This window comes from Sinocyclocheilus anshuiensis, unplaced genomic scaffold (assembly GCF_001515605.1).
Source record: "Sinocyclocheilus anshuiensis isolate Anshui unplaced genomic scaffold, SAMN03320099.WGS_v1.1 scaffold2061, whole genome shotgun sequence".
NCBI lineage: Eukaryota > Metazoa > Chordata > Actinopteri > Cypriniformes > Cyprinidae > Sinocyclocheilus > Sinocyclocheilus anshuiensis.
The window spans coordinates 92,495-113,592 of record NW_015557196.1 but is presented as its reverse complement, the minus strand read 5'-3'; the positions used below and the strand labels follow the sequence as shown (position 1 = coordinate 113,592).

General features: G+C 36.8%; 2 protein-coding genes across 2 annotated transcripts in view; one reads left to right on the top strand and one right to left on the bottom strand.

The window, feature by feature from the left end:
* serpinf1 (serpin peptidase inhibitor, clade F (alpha-2 antiplasmin, pigment epithelium derived factor), member 1) overlaps window positions 1–1,608 on the top strand; it is a 5,275-nt gene extending 3,667 nt beyond the window's left edge. The window contains exons 7-8 of the mRNA XM_016474216.1: window positions 279–489; window positions 590–1,608. Of these exons, the coding sequence (XP_016329702.1) occupies window positions 279–489; window positions 590–855 (477 nt within the window). The 3' untranslated portion in view covers window positions 856–1,608. The remainder of the gene's footprint in view (window positions 1–278; window positions 490–589) is intronic.
* Window positions 1,609–13,505: 11,897 nt separating this feature from the next.
* Window positions 13,506–21,098, bottom strand: part of LOC107678811 (solute carrier organic anion transporter family member 2B1-like) — a 46,732-nt gene continuing 39,139 nt past the window's right edge. The window contains exons 7-11 of the mRNA XM_016474218.1: window positions 19,916–20,046; window positions 18,998–19,103; window positions 16,541–16,705; window positions 15,380–15,518; window positions 13,506–13,583 (exon numbers count right to left, since the gene is read on the bottom strand). Coding sequence (XP_016329704.1) covers window positions 15,403–15,518; window positions 16,541–16,705; window positions 18,998–19,103; window positions 19,916–20,046 — 518 coding nt within the window. The 3' untranslated portion in view covers window positions 13,506–13,583; window positions 15,380–15,402. The remainder of the gene's footprint in view (window positions 13,584–15,379; window positions 15,519–16,540; window positions 16,706–18,997; window positions 19,104–19,915; window positions 20,047–21,098) is intronic.

Below are 21,098 nucleotides of genomic sequence, written 5' to 3'. Positions count from 1 at the left end.
CCCCCCCCCCCCCCCCCCCCAAAAAAATGCTGAAAATATTACTCATCTAAGATGTATATAAGTTTGTTACTTCAACTGAACAGATTTGGAGAAATTTAGCATTACATTACTTGCTCACCAATGGATGATCCTCTGCATTGAATGGGTGCTGTCAAAATTCAAACAGCTGATAAAAGTGTCACTTAATTATCACTTAATGTCTTGTGAAGTGAAAAAAATTACTGAGTGCATTTGATTTAATTTGATATTTGCTCATCATCTCTGTTTATCTGATACAGATAGCCCAGGTTCCTATGGAGGATGGAATAAGCATGTATTTCTTCTTACCTGATGAGGTGACACAGAATCTAACTCTAATAGAGGAAGCACTTACAGCTGAATTTGTCCAGGACCTTTCCAATACCCTCCATGCAGTACAGGTGCTGCTTACACTTCCTGTTATCAAACTCAGTTACAGCACAGACCTGCTGCCCTCCCTCTCTGACTTGGGTAAGACAAAACCACCATTCCACATTTTTTGCTAGTTTATCACTTTATTGTGTTCTTATATAATTTGTCACTGTCTCCCTTATTTGTTCTCCTTTTTCAGGCCTGTCTGAATGGTTGGCAGAGACAGACCTTGTCAAAATTACCAATCAGCCAGTCAAGTTAAATGCTGTCCATCATAAGGTTGTCATGGAAACAGCTCCAGAGGGCGCAGAGTATGCCAGCACCACCCCCACTGTCAACGGCCAGTCGCTGGCTCTAACGTACCGCGTAGACCGGCCTTTCCTCTTTCTAGTCAGAGATGAGCCATCAGGCGTACTTCTCTTCATTGGGAAAGTGCTGAACCCACGTGACATAGGAAGGGTATGAGACAGACACACTTACACTAACAAATACAAACAAATGAGAGACCAGCAACTTATATATGAGCTTACTTTAAGACCAAGTCTATAAACGGAAAATGAATATTTTGACATATCTTGACTTACATGGCCATTTGGAGCAAAATGATCACAGCCCATTGACATTTTCAACATACTTACACAATACAAGCTCAAACATTGGTATGTGCACACATTCAATGTCAAGCTATACTTCTGATGATATGGTCCACTTGTGCTTTTATTAGGGATATTTTATGGATAGATTAGTGTACATGTTCTGGATCTTAGTCATACAATCTTCATTAGTATTGATGGATAATAACTTGATGCTCTGACTAACTTTTCACATCCAAAAAAATCCCTCAGGTATTAACAGCTGCTATAATGAATATGAAATTATGGAGTATGCATCTCAAAAGCATATTGTAATGGCCACCATCTTTTGTATAACACTTCCTTTGAGTGTACGATACACTTGCCATATGACTTTAATTAACAGTCCCTCAGCAATGATGAAATTATACTCAAATTAAATTCAGTTGATATTCCCATATGTACATTTAACACCAGCAATAAATATACTGAATTTGTATTTTATGCTGATTAAAATAAAGTAAAGAAACAAAAAACAAAAAAAAAAACTTTCAACCAGTATCGTCTTGTTCCCTGACATTTGTTTATCAAATGCTTGAATAACTGAAATGTACAGGTACACACTGCACATAAACACTGAAAAAAATACGTTGCATTTATTTTTAAACAATTTCGATATTGCTAGTAAATTTCACAGATAATTGCAAAGAAATAGCAAGTAACAGTAACACACACACACACACACACACACACACACACACACACATACACACATATACTGTATATATATATATATATATATATATATATGTGAAAGATTATAAAAAAATAATATTTCAGTCATTCTACGTTAAAATGAATTCACTGTTACTTGCCATTTCTTTGCAATTATTTGTTACAGATTTTCTCAATCGATTTGACACATTTCTCCAAACACAGGTCACTGTTCTCAAAACAGTTAACACAGTGAGCTGAACACTTTGTAATTGTCCTAAACAGACTGTACATTTTCATTCATTTCATACAAATTACAAATCATGCAAATAATTTTCTCAAAACAATGTGCACAAAACTCTCAAATGTTTGACAATAGTTAATACAACCAACCAATACTTTAAAATATCTGAAAAAAAAAGGGTTTTACACGAATCACAAACATTTATGTACCATTTGTCCAAACACAACAAACAAAACTCTGTAATTTGTCATTCTATCAAAAGAACATGCTATATTTTCGATTTGCCCTAAACTGATAACTACTTGGTTCATTATACACACAACACAGGAAATGCAGTTTTCCTAATTGTTTACACATTTATCAAAATTGGTTTAGAGTAATAATAAAAGGGAAAGTATAATAATAATAATAATAATAATAATTCCTTACATTTATATAGTGCTTTTCTGGGTACTCAAAGTGCTTTACATAGAAAGGGGGAATCTCCTCAACCATCACCAATGTGCAGCATCCACCAGAATGATGTGACGGCAGCCATATTGCACCAGAACGCCCACCATACACTAGCTTATTGGTGGAGAGGAGACAGAGTGATGAAGCCAATCAGTGTATGGGGATGATTAGGAGGCCATGATGATTAATAATTTGGCAAAGATGCCGGGGTTACACCCCTACTCTTTTTCAAAGGACATCCTGGGATTTTTACTGACCAGAGAGAGTCAGGACATCGGTTTAACGTCTCATCCAAAGGACGGTGCTTGTTGACAGTATAGTGACCTCTTCCAACAGCAGCCTAGTTTTCCCAGGAGGTCTCCCATCCAGGTACTAACCAGGCTCAACCCTGCTTAGCTTCAGTGGGTGACCAGTCTTGGGCTTCAGGGTGATATTGCTGCTATAAAAAGAGCAAGAAATAATAATAATAATAATAATAATAATAATAATAATAATAATAATAATAATATAAAAAAAAATAATGAAAGAAAGAGGTTATAAGATGGTGAGTGGATAGAGAAAGGGGTGTAATGAGAGAGAAGATGAAGAGTGTGACAGGTAGAAAGAGATGAGCAGAGAGGAAGATGTGAGAAAAGAGGAGAGGAGAAGGAAATGGAGAAGAGATGAGTAGAGAGGAGGGCATGGAAAGAGCATTGGTGTAGTGGAAAGAGCATGAGGAAAAACTGTAAGAAGACATGGACAGAGAGGAAGTGGACAACAGGGTATAAGGGGTGGAAGGAGAGGTAGAAGGTGCAGTTGAATTTAAAATGAAATCAGAATTACCCTAATTGACCATGTAAAAAAATCGTGGCCTCTCCTGGGGTGGGGGTGTCCTCCTTTAGTCCTCCAGGGACAGCTTCTGTTATTTACTGTAAATGTCCAAACATTTTTCAGAATTTAAGTTTGAGATCATTCAGGTGGACAATCAAGATGATTTTGAATGGAACAGGAGCATTGCTGACATGGTGGTCCAGAACAACACCACCAGCCACAAAGGAAGTTGCCAGTGGAGATGATGATGATAATGATGATATTAATAATAATAATAATAATAATACTTTATTATATTTATATAGCACTTTTCTAAACACTCAATGCACTTTACATTGTGAGGGGTTATCTCCTCATCCACCACCACCTGGATGATGCGACGGCAGCCATAGTGTGCCAGAACACCCACCACACACCAGCTTATTGATGGAGAGGAGACAGAGTGATGAAGCCAGTCAGCAGATATGGGGGTGGTTAGGAGGCCATGATGGTCAAAGGCCAATGGGCAAATTTGTCCAAGATGCCGAGGTCATACCTCTACTCTTTTCAAAAGACATCATGGGTTTTTAATGACCACAGAGAGTCAGGACCTTGGTTTAATATCTCATCCGAAGGACAGTCCTTTTTGCCCCATCACTATTCTGGGGCACTAGGACTCACACAGACCACAGGGTGAGCACCCCCTCGTGGCCACACTAACACCTCTACCAGCAACAACCTAGTTCCCTTTCATGGGAACTTCGAACTGCGTCCTCTAGGGGTCGCTATGGGGGAACGCCTCGTCGTGACCCGTGTCTGAAGCTTACATTGAAAAAACACCAACTCGGTGGCCAGCGACAGCCATGACGTCACTACCGGTGCGACTATAGTATAAATAGGCGCCGGGAGCATAGTCATGGCTGTCGCCGGCCAACGAGTTGGTGTTTTTTCAATGTATGCTTCAGACACGGGTCATGACGAGGCGTTCCCCCATAGCGACCTCTAGAGGATGCAGTGTCTCGTTCCCTACTCAGGGAACCATGGTTACATAAGTAACCTGAGACGTTTTCCCAGGAGGTCTCCCATAAAACAAAACTCCCTGTTGAAGAATTGCAATAAACATGTATTTTCATTAGCATATTTGTGCATACAGCTGAATGTGTTTTTATAATCAATAGAAAACAAACCTATAGATTTGATGTTAATATTTACTTTTAATAAATACATTACTAGAAAAAATTGCAGTGCTTCATTTTGCAGTAAAGTTGAACTGTTTGGTTAAGATAATTTTGTGTTTGGATGGCTGTGCTAATTGTTTTGAGAACAAGTACATTGCATTGGAGAAAAGTGCCTAATTGATTGAGAAAAACGGTAAATTTAATAGCAATTTCTAGAGTCTATATATGAGGATCTTATATATACTGTATATACATACATATCCATCCGTTCATACAGATGCCATCCAATGGTTGTCAAGGGCATAACAGACATAGCTCTAAAGTTTGTGGGATATTTAGAGCCATGTCTGTTATGCCCTTGACAACCATTGGATGGCGCCATGAGATTAGGTGATCATACATAATCCAAACCCAATAACCAAGTAAATAAATACAAATAATTGTTACTGATGATTCACCACAAAAATACTATAATAATATAATAAATATAATATAATATATAATAAATGTAATAATATATCATATCATATAATATAATAGTGTCTCCCTGTGTGTGTACTGGTATACTGGTATTTCCTACATTATGAGGACCAAATTTCCCTGTAAGTATAGTAATACCTGGATATTCTGACCTTGTGGGGACATTTTTGGTCCCCATGAGGAAAACAGTTTATAATTCACACAGATTGAGGTGTTTTGAAAATCTAAAATAGAAGAAAGTTTTCTGTAAGGGGTGGGTTTAGGTGTAGGGAGGGTAAGGGGTAAGGGGTTAGAAAATGCATTTTGTACAGTATAAAAACAATTACGCCTATGGAATGTCCCAACAAGGAGAGAGAGAGAAAAAAACAAGGAAACCAGTATGTGTGTGTGTGTGTGTGTGTTTGTATCAGCTTACAGAAAAATACATACACAAACAATGTAATACATAATAATAATAATACATATAAAATATACCATATTAATGTAATTTATAATAGAATGAAAGGTACATGGTGACAGTACTTAAACAGTAAGGTTTTCAACTGCACACAGCATTTGAACGTGGAAATGTGAAAAAGGGGGTTGAAGGCAATATTTTTGGTGGACAAAAACTTCAAAATGAAATGCTATTACATTGTGTTAAAACATGTAAAATATCTGTTAGAAATCAGAAAAGATTTATTCACATGTATCACATTCTAACAGCCCATAAATATTTTCAAGATGTTAACGGAAAATATAACACACGAGAGGAGTCGCAATGCGCTTGTCACGCAATTCTTTTGACTCTCTTTACACCCAAATGTTTGTTCAGACCCCTGAGATGCCTGAGATGCCTCTGTTAGAAGGAAATGTTTTGCTCCCCCCCCTTTACAGGAAACACAGGCCACTCCTCGTGAACTCTTTCACAACAGGATGAAAGAGGGAAACTGTCTGGATATCTTAAAACATTGCTGTGTTTCAAAAATAAAAATCAGCCAAACAGACAGACAGACAGCTTATCTGAATTACTTTGTTTAGAAAAAATAAAATGCATGTGAACAATAGTGAATTATTCAGCAGGGATGTTAACAACCTGTGAATGGCTTGTAAAAATATATTAGGTATTAACCTGGGATTGGAGAACATAAAAAAAAAACATGCTTTACATATACAGTAAGGAGGTGATCAGAGCTAAATTACGCCGAAGCTCTTGGCATAAGTCCAATGTTATGTATGTCACCAGTGATAAAAACATGGCAACATGACAAAATTGACTCTTGTTCTTGGTAAATGTACAGGGGCCTTTTGAAATGAGAAATAAGAGAAATTAAATTTCTAGGAAAATCAGAGCGTTTTCACTCTTCTCTTTAATCTGTCTGCAGTTCCCCAGTGCTGCATTATTTTCTGGGTGAAAGGTAGCTGACATACTAATATTGATATACGTATATTGATACAAATTGGTTAATATTAATATTAAAGTTTTCCATTTAAAGTATAAATCTGGGATGAAAAATGACAGTAAAATCCACCTTATGAACTAGATGAATGAACAAGAAATCTTGGTATAGCTTCGGTGTTTTTGTATATCATAAACATGGGAAGCACTAGCATACTCAAAATAAATTGTGACCCAATTACTGTTTTCAAAGTTGTCTCTGAACACTTCCCTATCTTTCATTGGTTAAACAAACCCACCCTAAAATCACAATGTTGCGACGGTATGTTTGGTTGGTCAGGATGTTCAACCCAAGGAGGTCTGTCAGAAGAAAACTTTTTGGGTCCAGCAGGGGTAAATTGGGACATACTAACAAGCCAAACCATAACCTCTTGACTCAAACAAACAGAGAAATGTTTTACATTTGCCTCTGCATATTGAAGGAATAGTTTTGCTAAACATTTGCTAAATATTTAGATGTGATGTAGATGAGTTTGTTTTTCATTGGAACAGATTTAGAGAATTTTCACATTACATCCTTTGCTCACCAATGGATCATCTGCTGTGAATAGGTGCCATCAGAATGAGAGTCCAAACAGCTGATAAAAACATCACAATAATCCATAGCACGAGTCTTGTCCTCTAACCCATTTACAAGCAAAAAACAGTCCAAAACTATTCTAAATAAATATGTTGGTTTATTTTGATGCAAGTGGACAACAGAGGATGGATTTTTTGTTTACTGGAGTTGGTATTTTGGCCAGAAGTGAACAGTTTATAGATACAAGCCTTAATGATGGATTTGTTTATTAACACAAAGCTTTTCACTTCACAAGACTTTAATTTATGGGCTGGAGTCGTGTCGATTACTTGTGGATTATTGTGATTATTGTGACACTTCATTTATCATCTGTTAGAACTGTCATTCTGATGGCAGCCATTCACTTCAGAGGATCCATTGGTGAGCATGTGCAATGCTAAATGTCCCCAAATCTGTTCCACTGAAGAAACAAACACATGTACATCTTAGATGGACATGGGGAGGGGTACATTTTCAGCACATTTTCATTTTTGGGTGGATATGTATTTTAACATGGGAAACATTACACACACTGCTAAACATAAGGGAAATAGGCAAGGTAGTACAAGGAAGTCATAATTAGATTCAATTTATTAAAATAGACTTGTTTGTAATTTATTTATCTATGTGTGTGGGAAGGCTTTGTGTTGGTTATACTCTGACATGCTTAGATTAATTTTGAAGAGATATCAGACCATTTTAGTCAGGCAGATAAAAGCATGAATTCCAAACATGCATTTCAGGAAAGATCTGAAACGAAATTTCATGTCTACCCTGTTGTCTGTTATCTTAATCACTATGTTTTTACCTATTTTAGTCATACAAGTATCTGCACCACTGACAGCCATAAATGGGTGCTTCATCGGCAGATGACATTAAGATAAAAAAAAGTATGTGCTTGGAATGATCACAGGAAGTCATTATGTACCATCCTCCATTCGCCTCATCTTTCCAAGTGTTTTGAATACCAGTTTTTGTTCAGCAAAAGTTCAACATAGGTCAGCAGCTGTGAAAGTGGATCCATTTCTTATTGTGTCCTTGCTGTCCTGGCCCTCATCCCATTGAGTAGGAGTACAGTTATGGAATGTTGAAGTGATTAAGTGCAACAGAAGCTGAATAACAATGTATCGCTGCTTCCGTGAAAACAGAAGGATGCCTCTTCTAAGAGAGACTACAATATGTTAAAAACAACCCAATGAAGTTAGATTTCAACCTCAAAATTGTGTAAACATAGGACAGGACATTTGGTTTAAACAAGCCTAGCAAGGGCTCGGTTAAACAAGCCAACCAAGATACGTTGCACAATTTAGCCCTACAGGCAAAGTTAAAAATGTAACCTGATGTTTGTTACAATATTTAATTAATTTGACCTAAGAGGTCGTTATTTTCATATTGCTTACTTATATTCTACAGTATGTAATATGTAATACTTATATATATATTTTTAGTGATGGTAATGATTATTTCCAGCAAAGTACCATAGATTTAGAGTTTATCTTACAAGTTAACATTCAATTTCAGAAGCAATATTTCTAGGTACTTTGTGTTTCTTTGCCCCTTTTACGAAAATAGTTCCAAACGAAGCCAAAACAAAATTAACCACCAAAGTCTTTGAGTAGTGGCATTTCATTCACAAATATAACGATTCAGGGTGTTTGAACGAATCAGTTTAGTAAATGATTTAAATGATTTGTTGAAAAATCCAACCACTTACACACAGTCTGAGAGGAGAGATATCTAAAATGGTGAAATGTCCTAGTACTGTGGGATTTTATTAGCATGTGCCACTGAGCCACACAAATTCTATGACCAGAACTAAAACGAGAATGTCTGCGGTCTGCGGTAACCTTGGTTCCACGAGAAGGGGAACAACACACTGTGTCATTGTTGATGCTATGGGAGCGCTTCTAGTGTGAGTAGTGTCTGAAGCATGTGTGCTACATGCCAATTCAGATGACAGTCAGATGACGTCATTGGCGCACCAGCATGTTCTACGAAAGAGCACCCAAAAAATATGTAATCAGATTCAGATTGTCTAAAGATTGTCTAAAGTAAGGCATGACAAGTAAGACAAAACAAAGCAGCATCTTGATTCTCTTCTCAGGGAACCAAAGTTGCATACGTAACCGCAGACACCCTTCAAAGTTAAATGTCATTGTTGACACTATGGGAATGTTAATACCTACTGCGCCATATGAAACAATGCCTACTCACTGTGTTGCGCCAAGCAAGCCAGGTTGTAGGCAAAAAAACTGCCATACAGTGTACCAATGACCATGCGCTTAGGAGTTATGGGTCCACAGCTCCATACTCTCTCTCAACTACCCCTACAATGCTGCCCTCATCACCTAACGTTCTAGTGCCATAGTTCTACTGTGGGGGCATAAATACACAATTACCTCCCGCTATAAAACTGGAGGGCTAGACAATGAGTGGGGCACTAATGGTGACAATGTCCACTCAAGGTGCGTTACTCTTCCTCTATATCAGCCCATGTAATAGGCATGAGCAGGGGTTACCAAACTTGGTCCAAGTTTAGCTAAAACCCTGATCAAACACACCTGAACTAGCTAATCAAGGTCTTCCTAGGTATACTTGAAACTTACAGGCAGGTGTGTTGAGGCAAGTTGGAGCTAAACTCTGCAGGACACCGGTCCTCCAGGACCGAGTCTGGTGACCCCTGGGCATAAGTTAGGAAACTGAAAGATGCAGCATCAGATGCAAATTGTATCAATGAAGCCATGTGGGAATCTCTTATACTAAGAAAAGTGGCAAGAAAAAGAGCGTTACACAAGCAACTTGAGATACCACAACTCCTCCCAGCGCTGTTACACCTATTGCTATGTGGTAAGGAGGATAACACATTTCCCACCTCAACCTTGTGCTTCTTCATTTTACAGAAACTTGAGGGAAGCACATTGACATCAACTTTCTTCTCTTCATAATGTACAGGGCAACTGATTAGAAAGTGGGACGCTCTGGGGATATACACAATATTTCATACACAAAGACCTGGGGATATGCATGATAGGAAAGTTATAGAAAAATGTGTCTATGGATTAATGTAAGAAGTCATTTCCTATAGTAGTATGTGTCTGTTTCAGAGAGAACTGAATAGGAGGAAGATTCTCTCTACATACTTTTAGGTCGTAAAAGTTTATCTGATCTGGCTGAGGTGTCCTGGTTGCCATGGTAGCCAGGGGCCTGGGCTCATTCACAGACATGCTGGCGCCCAGTATGTTTATTGGGTGAGGGGTCTGTGATTATTTGTTAATCTAATGAATACTTGATTTGTTAAATCTAATGAAAAATTGTGTGTTTGATTGGTCCAAATGCTACAACAGCCAGTTCCCTCAAGAGCTGACTGAGTGTGCTCCACACTGAGATGGATGACACAAAGATCATGTGTGTCCTCTGTGGTAATAAACCTCCGGCATGGAGGCATGCATCTTTTAAAAGTTTTCTCCATCTTTAAAAAGCAGGCGTTCTCAAACACATAAACAGCTATTTGATTAGTATTTTTATTTAAAATCAATGCCCTTCAGATATAATTATGAGATTAGAAACAGAAACACAGAAATGTGATTATTTGGTCTGTAAGTATGTAGGGCATTGTACACAGCATTTTAGTTCAATCAAAACACATCAAACAAGTCATTTATGAAATATGAAATTTGTATTTTTGTTTCAACAAAACATACATAAATGTAGATGTAGTAGAACATATAAAAGTGATATAAAATCTTAGTTGATTAAACACGTACAGTATATTTATGTGAATATATATGCCACATACCGTATATTCACGTGACTGGTTATTCGTAAATGTACCATAGTACAATACAATTCATATAAAAAGCTTCAGATGCACCAATATGAATAGATCTTTCTTACACCATGAAATGTAAACAGATCTAACATGTTACATCAACAGCAACCAAAACAAAATGTGTTAGTGTGCACTACAATATTACTAACAAACGCATCACAGTAAAACAAAACAAAAAAAAAGTCACCACAGAAGTCACACCACGACAGAAAGTATATTTATATCAACATACTTGGCTCCTTGTCTACACTAAAAAGTGAGTTCAAATAAGCCTACTCACAATTTCACATTTTTAGCATATAACATGTGTAAAGTACACAGTGCTCACAGACAAAATATATAAACTCCAAGGAGAAGTAAAGAAAATATTTCAGGCTTACTGGCAGAGATAATACATAAACAATAGCATGTATTTTAAAGTGGACGTTATTTCCTTGCATTAGTATGTCTGGCTGTTGGCAACTGTTCGAAGAAATTAGTGTGTTCACAGTCTGGTTTCACCCTGTGTCAAACTTGGTCTATTTGGGTAGTTGCACTTACGGTAAGCTGAGAGACTCCAGGTTTCTTAAGCCTTACTAAACTTCCACCCCACAAAAAGACATTCCCATAATTCCATTCACTACTGTCTTTACTCTCTAAGGATCTTTTGTGTATTGCAGTGTTCATTAGAATTGTTCAACATCTGTTTGGCATCTTTCATTTCTTGGGAACTTTCACTTTTGGTCCGATTGCTCATTTTCTCATTCTGTTCCTGCGTTGAATTTGTTCTTCTAAGCACCATAAAAGACAGGAAAAAAAAGACGAAACCAGCAAATATAAAGAATATCTGGAGTCCCAGGAATCTGTGAAGCAAAAAATATTTAACATATGTAAGTTTACCCTGCTGAAAAAAAAAAATTGGGGGGGTCTTTCTTTGGGCAGACAGGAAGACACTTTTCCAACCTTGGCCAGATGAGAGGCCAACTAGACCAGTATAAACCAATTAAGAACAGTAATTTTTTTTTTCTTTTTTTAGGCATGGTATTATTTCTTTTGTTATAAAATCCATAGTAATACATACAATATAAGGCACACTCTACTTTTCATAGCAGATTAATTTTGAATTTTACCTGTGTCTGAAAAGTTCTAAATCGTAGTAGCTACATGAAGTTGTCTTATTGCATTTCTTTCCCCACAGAATGCATGCGGTATCAATGGCACGGCCATACAGCACTGGAGCTGGAAGGAATGCTGTCAGGGAATAAAAGTTCCTTGTTAATTTATCTTTTCACAAAACATTACCAGACTCAGCACAAATTATATAACCCGCCATTGTGTCGATCAATACCATACACATTCATGAGTTACATAAAACACCACAAAAAGACTACGAGACCCGTAACTGAAAAGCTCAAATATTGTCTTAACACACCTATTCCTGTTAATGATATGATTGATATCTGTTATGATGGTGAGTTATTACATTTTTTTTGAGATATCACTGCAACTTTCACAATACTGGGAAAACTTGTTGTATAAACAAAGACAGATAACACTAAGCTAAACAGGGCAGGTCTGAATGTGCCCGTAAAAATTTCGAAACACTTTAATTTCACCATCGCTTTTTTATTTTATTTTTTAGATTTTGCCTCTTTAATAGATTAGACATAGTGCAGACCAGATTTAAACCTGTTTTAAGCACATGAGCACCATGGCTTAGCATGCGTGTGAACTGATGTACTAAGGCTCTCACTACTACTGCCTGAAATTGTTATTATCATGCTTTGATATTCTTGCTTTTGTTCTCAGTGCCCTCATACCAGGTTTTGGTTGTAACATGTTTCTGTTAAAATATGACATGTGTCCGTTCTGCATGATCAACTTCTTTTGCTTACCAAGCACTCGAAACAGCATGAACTGAATTCCTAAGGCAAAAGATTTGTCTTCTGGAGTCACAGTCCTGAACAAAAGCCAGCAAATCACACATAATTTTACAACATTGTTTGCATAAATAAGACATTTCAGTCAAATTTCATGAATATCAGAGTAATGAGCACTTTGAAAGAAGTCTTCTTTAACATATCTTTTAGGCTTTTTCCGAAAGTAAGTGCCTGTGGTCTGTTACACTGATGGCAGTTTTTCGTGATGTTGACAGGGCCTGCACAGGCAGGTTTTTGACTATGGTATAATGATACTATGACGTATTATAGCTGAAGGGCATAGATACATGGCAGATGCGCAACATTTTAAAAGACAAAGTGGGTGAAAACATTAATCAGTGCAGTGATTAAAAGGTCAACCAGAGTATTTAGTTTAGAGGGAAAAAATTATTAGCATTATAGAATAAATACATTTTATTATGCTTTAGGTAGCAACTATGCAAGTGTTGCACTACAACAAGCTGCAACCTGCTAAGCAAGTTCACCTTGACACTCTTCCTTTTAGACAAATCATGCCACAACGTTCACTGCCATTAGTTTTTAAAGTAGCAACATTCCATTGTTCTTCTCATAAATGTATTTTTCATTCAATTTTCTCTTCACTTGACCAAAATTATGAAATGATATAATCACTCTTTACCCCAAAAACACGTTTTCAAACCATAACTCAATACTTAATTGAGTTATGTACAGAGTATTAATATAAAACATATTAAACTTAGAAAAAAACAGACATACAGATATGTAACTGTCAGATATTTATAAAACATAAAGAGGTAACACTAGATGGTCACTTTTAACAGATCATATTTACATAAAATAAAGGGAATTGAAAAAAGAGGGAATACCTGAGGATCATCATAAAAGATGTAGTGTGGGAAAGTGAAGCCACAAAGCATGTAATGGAGGACAGGATCATGAAGGGAATGAGCCGATTCCTACACTTATTTCCACATGATCCTGGAAACGCAGAGCCTGGAGAGCCAATTGATGCCACACATTCACAATCCATGTAGTTCTGTGGGAGATTTAGGGTGATTAAATGTTAGGTACTGAAAAGTTCAATTTAATAGATTTGAGAGGTTACTTTCAGAATAATTATATTTAGCACAATTACTATTGTTATTCTCATATTTGCTGGGAATTAAAAAAAGCCTGTTTGAATTAAAAAAGGTCAATATCGATAAATCTGTTCCAGAGTTAGGTAGTAAACTCATAAAGTATTAAACATGCAGCCACTGCATTTTTTTATCATTATCTGTTTGTTTGTGTTACATACCTTATAAATGAATAACAGAGACTTTAAACAGCTTCTAAGAAACCTATAAATCCACTAACACTGTTTTGTCTTATGACATTTTTCTATAGCTAATATCCATGCCTGGAAGATAAGTAGCATACTGCTCAGGAGGAGAAGTTTGTTTGTTTTGAAAGCAATTACAAGGATAAGGCATGCAGGAAGTTGTTTGGGCTTTTTCTTTTTATGTGGCCAAAGTAGGTCATGAAAATTTTTGAATGTAAGCAAAAGCAAAATATATATTCAAAACACATAATATGCATACAGCCACACACCAATAAAAATTTTGCAGATGGAAAATGCTCTGTATAAAAATATTTTTTCTATGTACTTTCCAAAAGCTAAACATCTTAAATAGTCAAATGAACATTCCATTATGACATGCAAACAGAGCTGTATGACCTTAGACACATATTTCTACATTACATAAATATTGTCCTATTTCCTGACTGCTACCATTTTCTTTTCACTGATTTGCTCTCCCAGTGGACAGAGGCTGTTACTGTGTATCTAAAGGTTGGCAATCTGTTTTGGAAGGCTGAGACTGAGTTACTTTCCCCCTGTGTTATATTTATATAGTAATGTATCTGCGTCCTCATCGCCGCAGTCACAGCAGTCTGCTGACATGCTCTACTTTCACTTCCAACAGCAGTTGGTATGCACTTGTAACAAGTAATGGTCTTGGTACTTTGAGCTATTGGTTGTTTTAACTTGTCTACATTTTTAAGTGTTTGTAGGTCTGGCAGTGTGTTTGTTTGAACCACTGTTAAGCCATTTCCCAAGGTGAAATTCCCTTTTATATATATATATATATATTCACTTCTAAATTTATTACATCACTCTTGTTTTGAATATTTCAAACATTTAAATAGTTCCTCTTTATCCTTAACCCTCTTATTCTGGTTGTCATTCACTCTCATAATGACATATGTGGTCGTCCTGTTAGTGGCATGTATCATTTTCTCTTCCACATGCCTCTTTGATTCATTGCATCTGTGATTACAAGTAATGATGTTCTGATTATTCCCTAAACATTTCTAAACTCTAAGGGATAAGGGAAATTCAGTGGTTATCACTTACTCAACCTCATGTCGCGCTAAACTTGTTTGACTTACTTTCTTCTGTGGAACACAAATGCAGTTGGGGTCAGTGGGGTCCAAAACAACATTGCACCCAATTGACTTTTAATGTCCTGTATGTGATGTAAAATGCTGAATGCTGAGGCATTTCTCCAAATATCTTCTTTTGTGCTCCACAAAAGAAAAATGTCATACAGGTGTGGAATGACAAGAAATGACATGAATTAATGACAGAATGTTCTTTATTTCAGGTGAATTATCCTATTAATCATCCACTGAGTTCAGGAATGAATTACTTTTTCTTAATCATTCACATAAAATCCTTTTGGTTAGTTCAAGCCAAGCACTTTTCTTACAAAACTCCATGTATCAGCCTCCCTTTTTGCGTCATTAACAAAGTACCTTTTGTTCCAGTAATGGAAGTTAAAGATAACTTACCAAACCTTTCTCTTTATCGGGTATTACTGTCTTACATCCTGCATGACAGGGAGAGCGGAATTCCACTTCATCTGAGCCACACACAGGGTTGAAGGCTTCATCAGAACAGGAACATGCATTGCTACACTGCTGGGAAGATCTGGGGAAAAAGTAAACAAAATAAAGGCAAAGGCTCATGGAAATAACAGGGTGCTTTGCGGCAGGATATTAAGCATTTGAAGAAAATGATCCTTTGCATATTGAGATAATTAAAAAGAAAAACTATTGGTCTAAAATCCTTGAGGAATGTAGGAGAAAATGAAAGTGCAAATTTCAGCCTGCGATTAAAATGTGGTCCATATCCAAAACTTTGTAATGGAAAACAGCTGTCAGAAGGTTTACACAGAACAAGACACTGTTGATATTCTTTTGTAAGTTGTAACTGGAATTATGGGCCGAATCACTTAGATTTTGGCAACCCCTAATGAACACTCTTATCTTTTTATTCATACCTGTATGTAAACAGAATATACATATACATATATATATATATATATATATATATATATATATATATTCTGTTTACATATATATTCTGTAATACCCTTTCAGAGGAAGATATAATTCTATTATGTTTGTCTATCCCTTTTGTCTCAGATTTTTTAGTTATTTTATTTTTTTAATTAAGAAAATCCTACACATCTTTTGTACCTGTTTATAATATTTAATATGTATAATATTTGTTACTGTTTAATGTAATGCAATTTACGTTTAATGTACTTTGTAAGTGTGTGTGTGTGTGTGTTGTGTGTGTTTTAATGCTTCAGGTTTGGGTGGGTCCGTGGGATTGTTCAGGTTGAAAACTCCTGCACTACATTCCTTTATTAATCCCATTGAACAATAAATAATGAAAGATGTAACACTTAGACAGAAAGCTTCAATCTTCCCTTGCTTATTTCTCAGGACTTTGGAATTTGTTATATTGACATATTGTATTGTGTGGATTAGCAGCGGTAAAGGTTTTGAATGAGTAATTTGTACCTTTGAACAATAAAATATGATTTCACTGGCCACAAACATACAGCACATATTGTTATGGTTTTGGTGGAGCAAAAGGTTTTCTTCTTGAATAATAACCTCAACCTCAACCAAAGGCATAGTTGATTTCCTTCAATAACTCACCCATCATCAAATTAGAAAAGGAGGCAGTCTGTGCAAACTGCCTCTCAATGAATTTGCCCATAAAAGTGGCCAGTCCCGCAACCATGGCAGCAAGATTCACTTGAGCCAACACTACCAACAAATAAATTGGGTTCCTCAGAGTCCTCATTACAATTTTGGGGAAACCTGAGGAAAGATAAAAGACACCAAACAATGTGAAAAAATCTGAATAACATTTGTACATTATAGCACAAAAAGAACTTTCAAGGTCAAGAACATTATATTTTGGAAGATTAATGAATAGATTATTGGATATCTTTAGAGTCAGGGATTTTTACATTAAACATCAACAACCGAATATGTTTCATTTATCTGGAAAAAAATAAATGAATGAATGAATGAATAAATAAATAAAAACACTGAAATCTATAAATATTACCAGAAATGTTAATATTAGACAAAATATTTTGGAGTTTGATAAATGACTTTTAACAACAAAACATATAGAAAGGATTAGTATTTCCTGTTGTGTGCAGCACACCCATTAAGGAAAAATGTGCTAAGTTCATGAAATATGTTACATAACTGTTACAGGAACAGAACATTTGAATTATGAGTTTGTAGTTCAGAAAAACGAGATTGAGTCATTATTTGGCTTCTAATCAGGCATCCGGTTCTGACTAAGTAGGTCAAATTGTGCAACATTAAGTTTCTATGCTAAATTTGGCACGAGTAGCATTATGATTGCAAGAGGGGATTCTTTTGAATTTGGATGTGGTAGTTTCATTATAATGCCAGTGTAGTATGGCCTAACAAATACAGTAATGCCATTAGGTTCTAAGGTAGGTCATAAACCTGCATCTTTCTACCTAACCACCCATAATCCAGTTTGACCAGATGCTGAATGCAATGAGATTTGGTTTGTGCTGTTTCGTTACCTGTGGACTGGCTGCTAAAACAATACAGACAGCACGTGCAATTATACAACTACCAGCGGGTGCAATTTATTTTTAGTTAACTACACCAGTAGGGTTGGGAATCGAAAATCGATTCCGATTCCAGAATCGGATACTTAAGGTCAGGAATCGGATACTTGCTCCGCCTATCGATTCCTATGCGTTTTTTTCTCTTCATCTGTGAGGACTGGACCTAGCGATCTGCCAGGACCTTGCTCACTAATCTAAGCGTTCCAAAGTTTGTCTACATTTGCGATCAGAAGCCAAAAAAGCTAAGTATAATATTTGTGATAGCTAAACATGTTGCAAGAGATGTGTCACCACCAACATGACAAAGCACTTTAATTTAATAGATCGTTAAAGATCGCGAACACGATTCAAACACCAACGTGATTCTATTCCTAAATTACAATGATTCGTTTGTTTCATTCCTCAACCTTTGATGTGTGCGATCACAACGTTGTGATCACTTGGTTCGTCCGTGCAGAGTACGATCACACCAGTGTGATTTGAACGTTTAAATCTGCGTTCGCACTGCCATTGACCTAAAGAGAGCAGCTGTCTGACATGAATGAAACAGCTTCACAGTCTTTTCAGCCACACAGTATCATTATTTCTGTGTTACAAACATTCAAATCACAGAAGTACTGGGATAAAAGTTTATAGTTAAGATATAAACTGTGTGTACGATGTGTATGATAGCAATTAAAATAGAGTAAATCACCTTTTGAAAGTAATTTGATACTTCAAATGAAGATTTATCGATTACATTGTTAGGCCAGTAGGTGGCGAAAAGGGGCTGTTAAAATGTATTTGTCTTTGAATCATACAAGAGATTCGTTCAAGAACGCTGATTCATCCAGTAATGAAACAAGTACGTCTTGAGTGAGTCATTAATTCATAAATTACATGCCTGTTGTAGCCTGTTGATTTTTGTTCATGGTATTCAGCTCCAATAAATGGTTTGCAAAAAATAGACACAGGATAAATGTTTGATATCATTATTTAATTACATTGGAATCGAAACTGGGAATCGATAAGAATCGGAATCAATAAGCAGAATCGGAATCGGAATTGATAGAATTCAAACGATACCCAACCCTGTACACCAGGTTGATGTTTGACACCTTAACTTGGAAAACTTTCTTGTCTTAAAATCCATAATATTGCCAGTGTAAAATTCATCCTGTCTGAATCAGGAGAGAAATATGCACAGATCAAGCACTGGTTACTTGGATCTGTTCACTTGCTGGACTAGAGCCATGTGGATGACTTGTGGATTATTGTGATGTTTTAATCAACTGTTTGAATTCTAATTCTGATGGCACCCAGTCACTGGAGAGGACCAATTGGTGAGCAAGTGATGTTAAATTTCTCGAAATTCAGGTGAAGAAACAACTCATCTACATCTTGGATGGCCTGAGGGTGAGTACATTTTCAGCATTTTCAATGTTCTTTTTTGGTCAGCTATTCTTTAATTTGTGATTAATAAAATCGCTGATGGGTAAAATGGCAAACACACTTTTTAGGAACTCAGTGAGAGACACCTCTTCCTTTGTTTCAGATTTGGGCTTCTTGTCCTCCATCATTTTTTCTGTGGATGGCTCAACAGGGGCCTCTACGATTTCCTGAAGAGAATGAAATCTTTAATTTAATTTGATTTAATTTATTGTTGAACAAAATTTATTGTTGAACAACCACATTATGCTCAAAATCAAAGTGCAAAAGTGCAAAGGGGTAGAGAGGTACATACACTCTTAAGAATAAAGGTTCCAAAAGGGTGTTTTTGCAGTGATGCCATAGAAGAAAATTTTTTGGTTCCAAAAATAACCTTTCAGTGAACAGTTCCTAAACAAACCATTTTGAAGAACATTTTAAAAATCTAAATAAACTTTTTCGACTATAAAGAACCTTTTCTGCATTTGAAAAGTTCCATGGATGTTAAAGGTTCTTCATAGAACCATTGATGCCAATAAAGACCTTTATTTTTAAGAGTGTATAGCATTGGTTTACACCAGCAAACCATCTTACCCTGTTTGCTCTAAATCTGCACAAGGTAAGATTTTGGTAAGATTTACACCAATCATGTTTTTATATCCACATTTTTAAATATGAGATTAAGCATCTTCCAATATCTGATTCACATTTACAGAACACAAACATTTAGTGCAAGAACATGTATGGACGCAAACTTCATGCTAGGTTAACCTGTTATTTAATCTAGTTGAGCAAGAGGGGGAAGAACAGGCTGAGACACGCTCCCCTGGGACTCATGTTTCTTTCCGTGGTTATAGTTTTTTTAAACATGTTCTGTGAGACCCAAGCGTACTTCAGGAGCAATGCCTAAATCTTATTTGCCAAACTCTCCATCACTCATTAATCAAAATGTACTAATTAATTTTCAGAATCAAAAAGGCTACAAATGAGATTTTTGATGTACCTCTCTAGACATCTTCCTTGGAAAAAACAGGTACGGCAAAGAAGTCAGGAGAAGGAGGGTGGCAGCTATCAGGAATCCCAACCACCAAGCTCCAACCCATCTGGGGTCATCATTTTTCAAATCTAAATCATCTGAAAAGTATAACAGCTCATTCATAAAACATCTCTTACATATATGAGAGACATAGAGCCAAACGTACTAAAAGTTCCTATCGGTGTTTGATGCACCAAGCAACATTGCTAAACATGTTGAATCTTGAGATAAACACTTCTTTTTAAATTCAGTTTAGCTTGTCAAAATGCACTTGTCTAAACATGATTAGAATACAGTTGTTAAAGTATTTACATTAGACTCTAATGTTGTTTAAAGGTGCAAAAGGTGATTGTCTTCAGAAACATTTTTTGTTTTGCTGGTTGAAAGCCAGCGGTTCCCAATTCCTGTCCTCGCGCCCCCCAGCTCTGCATATTTTGCATGTCTCGCTTAGTCAACACACCCGATTCAGATAACCAGCTCGTTATAAGTAAGCTACGTCCATGAACTGTGTTCCGATCGATATATGATCCCTACACAGTGTTCATTGCTCCCTACTCCATGAGCAGGGGAAATCCATTGATGTTTACTTCACTTTGGAACATGGGCTGGAATTGGGAACTGCTGATGTAGCCTATTGTAGTAATGTTGTCTCTGGTATTCTGGTCTGTGAGCGTATATGCATTCAGGGGGCGTGGCTTTGGACAGCGATTGCAGGGAGGGTGGGACGTTCGCTTTCAGTGCTATCAGGCTAAAGTTAGCATTTTCCAAGATCTCCTACTGCACCTTTAAGTATGAAAGGGTTTCAGGCACTCCATTGGATGTTGTGCCAAACTACTTCCTACTTTAAGCCCAAAGTATAGTTCATTTCTGACACGAACACTTAGCATTTGTGTACAGCAGAACACAGGGCCTTTCAAAGTATACTCTATTTGACAGTGTGCACGAACACAGATGCTTCACACATCCTGTCAACGTATGTATTAGCATACCTCTGCGCACCTGGTTCGCGCAGACAGGATACGTCATCAGTGTGTTCACGCACGCTGAGCAGACAGAGCGCGAATGGCAGACAAACATCACCCAGACAGCAACATAGTGTTGGCCCAGATCCGGCCCACATCTGGCCCATGTGAAATCCATGCGGGCCAGA